Source organism: Galeopterus variegatus, unplaced genomic scaffold, assembly GCF_000696425.1.
Source record: "Galeopterus variegatus unplaced genomic scaffold, G_variegatus-3.0.2 Scaffold2221, whole genome shotgun sequence".
NCBI lineage: Eukaryota > Metazoa > Chordata > Mammalia > Dermoptera > Cynocephalidae > Galeopterus > Galeopterus variegatus.
The window spans coordinates 204361-215610 of record NW_007728332.1 but is presented as its reverse complement, the minus strand read 5'-3'; the positions used below and the strand labels follow the sequence as shown (position 1 = coordinate 215610).

The following is an 11250-nucleotide window of genomic DNA, read 5'->3' as shown; positions in this document are numbered from 1 at the left end:
TGCTCTAGCCGCTTCACCTCTCTGAGGGGGGCCCTTGCCCTGGCCTTGTTGCAGGCCCTGTCCTCAGGTTGGTCACCTGCTGTGTGTCCTAGGGAGCACTAGGCATCTAGGTTCTAAGGGCCTCCTTTGCCCCCTTGCTTTTCTCAGCTTTCCTCTCAGATACTGATAATGTGTAGGACTTTGGAGGGTTGGTGGTTTGTCCTCACCCACTTGTATTTTTGGAGTTTGTCAACTCATTGTTGTGTTGTCTGTGTGTTTTTGGTTTTGCTATTTAGTTGCTCTATCCTTATGTGAAGATTCAGACATATTCAAAAACTATGCCATTTCTGGGTTTCCAAAATATTGTCAACTTAATGTATATTTAATGAAGTTGATTTTGCTTTGTTTTTTCTTTTAAAAATTATCTCCACAGAGAAAAAGAAATTGGGATATAGAATACCCATCCTTCCCAGGAGAGAGGCCAGTGCAGTTCAGAAGAGCAGGTCTCAGGACAGTGGGGGCAGCTGCCTCCCTCTCTGAAGCATGGCTCAGGTGTGGAGAAGGATTTCAGGACACTTCTGGGACTCTGGTAATGTAGCTCTAAAATTGTTTTCCCTGAGTGCTGAAGAGTAATCCTAGACCTTTTACTGTTCAGGCCTTTGCAGTTACATTTCTTTGGAATTCTTTCTGTATTTTCTTTCAGGACCCTGTAATCAGTACATTACTTTTTTCCCCTCATTCCTTGAATTACTTAATTGTAGCAAGTTAGTATTGTGTAGAGTGTTTCTATACCTTTGTTTGTAGTTGAAGAATATATACCAAGTGTATTCCAGAAGGTGAAACCATTGAGCATATGTTTAGAATCTTTTGACAATGAGTTATTCTGGTTAATTTTTGTATATGTGATACCTTACAATAAACAGGAATACTATTATACACTCTAAAGATAATTTGGGTGCAGGTAGTAATGAGGACCTCATAGATGGTCAGAGTCACATATACGAACAGCTATTAACATTGAATGTTTTGTTTTTGTTTTTGTTTTTTATAAAAATGACCGGTAAGGGGATCTTAATGCTTAACTTGGTGTTGTCAGCCATCACACTCTCAAGTGAGCCACACCCAACATTGAATATTAATGTGAAACATTTTGATCAGTCAGTTTTCTATTTAGGTTCTGGCAAAATATGGAAATAAAATTACAAGTATATAAGTACATGCTTCGAGAATATTTAAATTGATGGATAAAGGAAAACAGGAATGTGTTAAGGAGAATGTAGTCTAAGATTTTGGATATTTTACAAAACATTGTTGGTTGTAGTTGAAGAATATATACCAAGTGTATTCCAGAAGGTGAAACCATTGAGCATATGTTTAGAATCTTTTGACAATGAGTTATTCTGGTTAATTTTTGTATATGTGATACCTTACAATAAACAGGAATACTATTATACACTCTAAAGATAATTTGGGTGCAGGTAGTAATGAGGACCTCATAGATGGTCAGAGTCACATATACGAACAGCTATTAACATTGAATGTTTTGTTTTTGTTTTTGTTTTTTATAAAAATGACCGGTAAGGGGATCTTAATGCTTAACTTGGTGTTGTCAGCCATCACACTCTCAAGTGAGCCACACCCAACATTGAATATTAATGTGAAACATTTTGATCAGTCAGTTTTCTATTTAGGTTCTGGCAAAATATGGAAATAAAATTACAAGTATATAAGTACATGCTTCGAGAATATTTAAATTGATGGGTAAAGGAAAACAGGAATGTGTTAAGGAGAATGTAGTCTAAGATTTTGGATATTTTACAAAACATTGTTGGTTTTTTAGCTGTTGTCACATAAATTACCTTGTTGTTATTATTTTGCCTACAGTCATTAACATCTGAAAAGAAGGCTATTACAGAAAAGCGCCTTGAATTATCCCCTAGACCCAAGAAAGGTAATATTATTTTGTTGATTTCTTGGCAGAGAAGGTATAAGACTAATATATCCTTCTGTGTTTCTTTCCTTTCTTTTTTTTTTTTTTTGCTTGCTTTTAAAAAGTTTCCTTACATAGTTTGAGTAGAACATATATTTATGGTTAAAAAAACCATAACAATGTAAAAGTATTTCTGAGAACTCTTTCTCTCATTTCTGACACTATCTATCCCATTTTTTCCTGTCCCCTATAAGTAATTATTAACATTTTTTCTGTATCCTTTCTGGATTTGCTTTTACCACAGAGACCAGTGTGTTAGCTCAGGCTCATAGCTCCAGGGTGTAAAAAAAAAATCTGATTTGGGAAATAAACTTATGACCTATGCTATAATCACTGTACTGTTTCAGGCTATGAAATTCTTACTCGGTGAATTAGTTAGGGGAGGCTTTCAAGCTTCAAAAGGCTTTCAAGCTACAGTAGGAAACTGTTCAAACATTAGAGTGTTTCAACAAATGGAGTTGAATTTGTCTCCTGCAACAAGACATCCAGAAGGCCAGACTCATTCTGAGTTCTGCAGGCTTAGTATGGAGTTGGTTGTCATGGTCATGCACGGGTAGGTGAATTCTCTAGGGTGAATTCTTGGGAAGAGCATAAGTGCTGAAAATTTTTGCCAGGTGAGCTCTGGCTTTCCTCTGGGAAGGAATGCCTTTCCCAGGATCTCTGCCTTAGCCAAAACCTTTTGCTTAGGGTAACCTCCACTAAAGACATTGTAGTGAAATTAAGGCTTTTTACACAGGTATGTTGCTGTGCAAATTTGGGGTTTGTTAGTAATGAAGAAGAGGGTGTGGATATCAGGTAGGTTACTGGTTCTGCTGCCACGGTCAGTTACCGTCTGGGTGTGTGGGAAGAGTGGGGTTTACGACTTCAGGGATTTTGCTGTGTCCTGACTATGTAATCTTGGGAAAACAAGTTAAACACTCTGAGCCTCAGTTTCTGCATCTGGAAAATTGGTATAAAATGTGTGCCTTTTTGGGGTTATTATATTAGGTGAGCTTAAAAATAAAGCTTAAGTAAAATACCTAGTTCAAAGATATAAGGCACTTAGTAGGTGCTTAATTGATGACAGCAATTGTTGTATCTGATAGCAGGTAGAAAGAGCTATGAGAGAGCCTGCTCTCAAAGTTCTGCAGAGTGGAATAACTTTGTGACTAAACGACTAAACATTCTAAGCTTTATTATTATTTCACTAACATTTAAGGAGGTTCTTTTCTATGCAAATAAAAAATAAAATTTCCCAACTTGAAATTCCTAAGACGCAGTATTGTAAGATAAACTGGCACACATCTTTTTGCAGTACCATAATTTTCTGATGGAACTGCAGAATTTTACTTTTCTTCTTACTAGTGCCAAATGCTGTGCTGATTTCTAGACCTTCATAATAGATAATATGGAGAAAATGAACAGATGTTGTTATATCTTTTTCTAGAGATTTTAAATAAATGTAGAAATTCAGCTTTGAGAGAGAAAGAAATATTAAGTAAGTTGCTGCTTGTATTTAATTACAAATGGATCTTTTAGGATGATTTCCCCATGCCAATACATGTCCTACCCACTCTGCTGTACTTTCTTATCTATAGAATGATCAATATATTCTGAAAGGCTCAAAAAGTTTGTATCAATGTATATTTACTTTATAGCATATGCGGCTTAAGGCAAGAAAGTATTGTTGGTAATTTAATAAGGGCTTACAGACAGAGATTTATAGAAAAAGGGACTCAAGGCATTTCCTAGAACTGGTTCATTTTTAAAACAGTAGGTTCTAAAGTATTAGTTTAAGACAGCCTATTAACAAAAATGTGGTATAAAATTCTATACCACATTTAGGGAGAGGGAGTAAAATTTTTATGAAAGCTGGGAAGCAGGAGTGGAGAAGATACTTTTGAAAGTGTGTATAAGGTGGCTTGTCTTAATGTCTCTGTTTCCTCATCTGTAAGGCACTGAGAACAAAGAAAACTGAAAGGGGAGGGAATTGAGAAGATGGAGGGGATGAGAGGAGGAAGTAAATGAATGTTGGCAAAGGATCTCGCCAGAAGGTTCAAGGGAGAAGGAAGGAAGAAGATAAAAAGCTAAGAGGAAAAGAGTCTGGACCCTTTGTAGATAGTGATTTTTTTAAAAGGCAGAACTTTCATACACACAAAAAAGTATTTACCAAGCAAAATGAAAAAGTATTTACCAAGCAAAATGAAAGCAAAAAAAAAAAAAAATGTTTTTCCTGAAATACCCTGCAAAGTATTTTCTCAAAATCTTTGTTGATTGAGCTTAGACATCTTCCCTATGAAAGCATTCCTAAATTTTTTTGTCATTCTTTATTGACTTGCTTTTCACCCCATTGGATCATTGGCTTGTTAAGGGCAGACCTCCACTGTTGCTCATCTTTATGTCCCAGGTGTATCAGTTTCCAAGGGCTGCCATAATAAAGTCTCACAGACTGGGTAGTACTTACAGAAACTTACTGTCTCACGGTTCTGGAGGCAGAAGTCCAAAACCAAAGGCACTGACAGGGTTGGTTCCTCCTGAGTGCTGGGAGGGAAAGACCTGTTCCAGACCTCTCTCCTAGGCTTGTAGAAGGCCGTCCTCTCCCTGTGTCTCTTCACGTTTGTCTTCCCTCTGCGCATGTCTGTCTCTTTGTCCAAATTTCTCCTCTTGTACGGACACTAGTTACCTTCCAAGGCCCACCCTAATGATTTCACTTTAACTTTAAAGAGCCTGTCTCTAAATAAAGTCACATTACGAGGTATAGGGTGTTCAACAAATGAATTTTGAATGTGGGTGGGACACAATTCAGCCCATGACAGGTGCTAGCACAGTGCCTGGTGCACAGTGGGTGCCCAGGAATATTTATAAATGCATGGTAACTGTTTTTATAGTCTGGCTAATGTCCTTCCTGTAAGTCCATTGGAATGGCCTTGATCTCGGGGGCACCCCTTTTCAGCAAGTAAAATGAGTTACTGACGAATAGATTCCTGGTAGTGGTTTTAAGTATGTAAGTTGTGCATTAAATGCCTATAATTTGTGGGTTTATAAGTCTAGAATCCTGGTGTCTGAGAATTTGAATGACATAGCTGTTAATTATCCTATCTCTTGTAATAGATGTACAGAAGCACCAAATTGTTACATATTTTCTTGGAGTCTCACACTAAACAAATGGTGAAAGAGACTGTAGGTCTCCAGCTACTTTGAGAGCTTTACATATGGTTAAGAATGTGGCCTCAGAAATTAGATTGCGTGAGTGTCTGTTGGGTGAACACAGGAAGCACTGCAGTTGGGAAGTCCTTTCTGACTAATGACTCAAAACCTAGAAGCCTTAATAGTAAAGGTTGTTAAACTCACCTAAATAAAAAGGGAAAAGTTATGTGGTTAAAATTACTCTTGTATACACACAATTTAAAGCCCCTCCAAACTGTAGAAAGTACTTGTAACTCATATCACAGAGAAAGGCTGATCTTTTAAATAAAGAACGATCAGAAATTAATCTAGAGGAAAAAAGATAACTATTACAAAAATAAAGGTTTATGTACTGTTTACAGAAAAGCACTTATAAGTGGTTTTCAAACATGAAAAGATGCTCAGACTCATCTGTAGTAGGAGAAATACGTATTGAAGCTGCACTGAGAGGCTATTTTTCTCTGATCAGATCATTAAAACTTCTTTTATGTCCTTCCGAAGTCTTTTAAAAGTTTTTCTTACTTAGGTTTTACATGTCTTTTAAGTTTCTTCTAGGTACCTTATCTTTTTTTGCTGTTTATATTTGATTTCTGTATAGTATTTTGTACCTTACTACCTGTATTGGAGTTTATTATTGGTAGTAATTTTTCAGTTGGTTTCTTGAATTTCTCATGAATTTTTATTTTATAATCTAGAAATAGTGATTACTTCCTTTTTGATTTACTTTTTCAGTTCATAAAAATGAGATTGATAATGTCTTTTGCAAGGAAGTACACAGCTTAGTTTTATTAGCTATTTAAACAGATACGGATTCTTAGGTTATTCCAAATAGTTTATTTCTCCTTTTGTATATTGAAGGATAGCCTGCTTCAGTAATTCTTTCTGGGTATTCATGGCACAAAATAAGTGTTCAGTAAATGTCGATTATTTTATGTTTTTGTGCTTTTGTAGTGCTGCTTTTCTAGACATCTTGTCAGTGAATCAACATGGAATGCAGCATCCACTTCCTTTGGGCCATCATTGTGCCATGACATACTTGCAGTTTAATATTTAGTTTTTCTTCTCGTGATTAGTGTTTCCTTTCAGACCATGCATTCCTTGAGGGTGGGAGTTTTCTTTCTTTCTTTTACCCTCATGATTACTTTATTAGAGGGGTTTTGTAAATATGTATTGAATGAAGTCATTTAACTTCTGAACCTAAGTTTTCTCTTCTGTAAAACATGAATTAGAAATATCTAATCTCTTAATCTCATAGTTTATTGAAATGTACTTCAAATTTTGTCAAATACCATACCATGTAGGGTAAGGTATGTAAATGTATATACTTAATTTTAGCATTATAGCTACAATTATGAATATAAGCAGAACAGTGGATTTTTATTAGTTATGTATGCCTTTTCTGTTCAGTATCAGAAAAGTTTGCTGTTGACTTCTGGTTCTGCCACGATGGAGTAGCCCCATTTCTTCTAGGTCTTCTGCCTATCATAATGGCTAAAATAGAGAATAGTGATAACAACAATGCTGGTGGGTTATGGAGAGTCTGGATCACTAATACATTGCTGGTGGACTGTAAAATGTTACAGCCACTCTGGAAAATAGTTTGGCAGTTTCTTATAAGACTAAACATGCAGTTACTGTACAGCCCAGCAATTGCACCGTTAAGAATACCATACCATTGAATATTCCATGGAATATTCAGTAATAAAAAGAAAGTAAATGTTGATACATGCATCAACTTAGATGAATATCTAGGAAATTATGGTGAGTGAAAAAAGTTAATTTTAAAATGTTACATGATATGATTCCTTTTATATTATATTCTTGAAATGACAGAATTATAGAAGTGCAAAATGATTTGTGGTTACAAGAAGTCAGGGATTGGTTTGGTGCAGTGTGTTTGTGTGTGTGTGTGTGTGTGTGTGTGTATCTATAAAAAGGTAATGTTGTGAGGCTGCCACACGGAAAAGAAACCAGAATACCCAATTGAGAATTTAAAAGGGGATTTTTATTGGCCAGCTGACGACTGTCCCTCCAAGAAAGTCTCGGAAGGGAGCAGCCCTGACTTGAAGTTTAGGGTTTTTTTAAAAGGCACATTTTTACATTAGTTACACAGTTAAAATTATCAAATAGTCATACACTTATAGTTATAATATAGTTACATACATAAACACCCTTCTGGCGTGAGGAGGGAGTTTGGGGAGGCCTAGTGCAAGCTGATAACAGAAGCTGAAAGAAGCCAGTTAATCGCTCAGATTATCAAATAGTCATACACTTATAGTTATAATATAGTTACATACATAAACACCCTTCTGGCATGAGGAGGGAGTTTGGGGAGGCCTAGTGCAAGCTGATAACAGAAGCTGAAAGAATCCAGTTAATCGCTCAGGGGGCAGCTTGGGTGGGGAACAGCAAACAAAATTCAAACTTCTCTAAGTGCAGGCTAATATTTAGCTTTTAGCTTCTATCAAGGGGTCTGAAGAGCTGAGAGGGATTTTCAAACAACATTTTCTAAGCAATTTAAACACTCTTTAAACTTAATCAGTCTACTTTGTCACACAGCAAGCAGTTTCACAGAAGCGATTTGTGTATGTTATGAAAGTGTGGGTCACCTTATCTCATTAATACATGGCAGCCTGTGGTGATGGAATGTTCTGTATCTTGACCGGACTGATGTCAATATCCCGGTTGTGATGTTGTACTACAGTTTTGCAAGGTGTTGCCATTGGAGGAACTGGGTGAAGGATATAAGGGTCTTCTCTATTATTTCTTACAACTATATGTGAACTTATTCTTATCTCAAAATAAGAAGTTTAATTAAATACAAAAGTTTACTAAGTGTTTTAAGCACCCTGCTGCTGTAAGGACTCTTAGCATGGCAAAGGAAGCATACAGAAGCGTTCCTGTTATTCCTAAGAATTGGTTTTGTAGTGTGTTTTGTGTTTTTTCTTCTTTTCGTTTCATTCAATATTCTAGGAAGTTATAGTTCTGTAATTGTTATTTCAAATCTTATTTTTCCAGTTTCCATTATGCTCCATTTTCCTTGTCTTTTGTAACTTATCTCAACCATTTTTACTTCTTTTTCATCTTGCAGTTTGGCTTTAATTTAAATAATGTTAGTGAGGAAGATTTGACATAAGACATTGCTTTCACTATCATCAGTGTTTTGTGTATTTGTGACTTGCCTAAGTAACGTACATAAAATCTCATTTTGATAAATAACCATACTAGTTGATCTTATTCATGTGTTTTCTTTTTCTTTAACAGAAACTACCACATCTAAGAGTACCAGTGGGCTTACAGATATAACATGGAGTTCCAGTGGAAGTGATTTGTCAGATGAAGATAAGATACTTTCTGAATCACAGAGAGATGAAGGAAATGGTTCTAGAATAGACAGGTTTTGTAACAGGAATATTTTATGTCCAGAAGATGGAGCCAGTGAAGGTAAATTGATAATTTTATAAGAAATCCAGTTTCTTTTAAATATTGCATCCAGTATTGGAAGAAACTTACAGTTCTTTCTAATATTTATCATTGATTATGGTTTTATTGAGTCCCAGCCTCTATGCTAAGCCCTTTAGGAACATTTTCTCATTTAATATTTCTCACCACACTCTAAGAGATAGGTGTTACTGGTGTTATTTTTACAGTTAACAACTTAAGCTTGGACCTGTTTGAATTGGTTAGGATTCCAATTTATGTCTTTTTGACTCTAGCGCTGGTTGTATCAACTCCTGCGTAATGCTATGCTGGCACTGCCTCCTTGCTAACCTGTTATTATTGGGTAAATACCATGAAAACCAATGTGTGGTAGAAGTATAACTTACTAGCAAGTTTCTGTTCTGATGACATTTTATATGGTATCATGTTTAGGCAGTTTAAAACAGGGCTTCTCAACTTGGCACGGTTGCCGTTTGGGGCTGACATCTGTGCATCTTGGGGCGTTTTGCTGCATTCGCAGCCTCTTCCCACTGGATCACAGTAGTGACAACCAAAAATGTCTCCAGGTGTTATCACTGGAGGAACTGGGTTTCCTGAAGGACTAAATTACCCCCAGTTGATAACCATAGACCTAGAATTATGGAAATCATGTTTTTGTTTTTTTGTAATTTATAAAATATATATCTCATCTAGATTATTTAAAAGTATTTATGCTTTCAAAGTAAGCTTGTGACTTTAAACTCTGACAGTTCATGTCAGTTACTTGGTTAGTCAAGGTTGGGTTTGTACAGATAGCATCTCTGGAAGGTGGTTAAATTCTTTTGGCTACTTTGTATGCCATTTTATTAACTACCATTGACACCTTAGGTTTAGTAGTTACCAGGTGAAGTGGTATTTTGAGATTATAGGTAAACTGATAGTGCTTGTATTATTAATTTAACCATATTAAATGAAATTTAAGAGTGGAAAGATGCTTTTGGCTAATTACTTTAAAATAAGTTAAATTGTTAACCTCTTAAAAAGGTAATAACAATAAATGGTCCCTTGCAGTGTGTGTAGTCCTGTGTACAGCTGCTGGTTTATCTTTCTCTCTCTTCTCTGCTTCTCCCCCTCCTTTTGTCCTTTTTACTCTTAATATATAACAACTGTTACCGTTTACTAAGGTTTTGTATTGTTCTAGACACTTGGCTCTGTTATGTGTGTTATCTCCTTTGATATCTACTATATCTTGGGAGCTGAGTAGTACCCTCATTTTACAGAAGAAAACTGGGACTTAGAGAAGTCAAGTCACTGGCCCAGAGTCACATAATGAATAATGTCCACTTGATTTTCAGAGCCTGGAATATTTAACTTTAGTGCTGTGTGCTTTAACACTGTTCTGGTAGTTACCAAACCTGTCTTCATAGCAAAATTACCTGGTGAGCTTTAAAAACAGTATTCCTAGACCTTCTTGCAGCCCTTTTAGATTAGTGTCTCTGGGAGTTTAGTCCCAAAGTTGGGGTTGAGAAAGAAGAGCCCTGACTTAAAATTGTCCAAATGTTTTTCTCAAAAAATTTTTCCCCTCCATTCCTTTTTAAACATAACTTTAGGGAAATCTCTTAACTTACTGAAGACCCTTTTTCCTCATCTGTAAAATGCAAACTTTAGTCTAATGGTAGTTGTCTTCCTGCTTCTTAAAATTATTGTGACCAAATGAAAGCCCCATCTTGTTTGTGGTGTATCATTTTATAGCACTCATTGTATTGCAGTGTGTTATTCATCTGTGGGCTACTCCAGGCTAGGAATGGTGCTGTTTTCTCTCTTGTATTTGTTTCTTTTGTATTGTGAGTACCTAGAATGGTGTGATGGGCCCTCAGCAGGCACTCTGTTGAGTGAGTGAGTGAGTGGATCTGTGCTACACAAATGTGCAGTGCTGGCAGCAGCTCTGAGGGCACTTGTGCTCTTCCTCTGGCTCTTGTGGCTTCCTGCTGTGAGAGTTCAGCAGCCTGGGGAATTTCTCATGTGGTCCCCTGCCTGGCTTCATGACTGAATGTGACATTAGATATGGGAAGTAATTGCCATTATGCATCTGCTTCTCCAGTCTTTTTTAATTATTACAGTGGACCTTTATTGGTCTTCTGGAACAACAATATCAGATTAAAGACGACTTACTTTTTTGTTTATCCCATACTTTTAACTTTAGCTTAACTTTTTTATTCTATTTTAAATTGAAAATCCCCTTCAGGTATTAGAGCTAGTATGTTTTTTATTTTAAATATTACTTCACTTCCCTGGAAGTGAGATTATTGCTATCAGAGTCCTACAATAGGACCAAGATATCTTATTAGCCTTCTGAGTTTCTGAAGTAGCTGTTAGGTAGCACTTGCGTTTCACGTTGCAGGAAAGCTTTATGTTATATGCCAAGACTTAGAGATTAGTTTATCTTTAATAACTACTTTCATTTGTTTAAGCATAGCAGATTAGAATCAGTATATTTGTTTATTTAACATATGAAAATAATTTAAGTTTCTGACTTAAAATTTTGGGGGCCGGCCCGGTGGCGCACTGGATAGTGCGCCTCTTGGGAAGTGCGGCGGCGCTCCCGCCCGAGGGTTCGGATCCCACATACAGACCGGTTCCCGCTCACTGGCTGAGCGAGGCGCGGGAGCAACACCGAGGGTTGCAATCCCGTTGCC

The 11250-nt window shown here is 36.6% G+C and overlaps 1 protein-coding gene across 1 annotated transcript in view; it reads left to right on the top strand.

The window, feature by feature from the left end:
- Nucleotides 1-11250, top strand: part of LOC103597156 (DNA repair-scaffolding protein-like) — a 138187-nt gene that overhangs the window by 2842 nt on the left and 124095 nt on the right. Inside the window, exons 2-4 of the mRNA XM_008580954.1 lie at nucleotides 413-568; nucleotides 1864-1930; nucleotides 8399-8578. Of these exons, the coding sequence (XP_008579176.1) occupies nucleotides 413-568; nucleotides 1864-1930; nucleotides 8399-8578 (403 nt within the window). The remainder of the gene's footprint in view (nucleotides 1-412; nucleotides 569-1863; nucleotides 1931-8398; nucleotides 8579-11250) is intronic.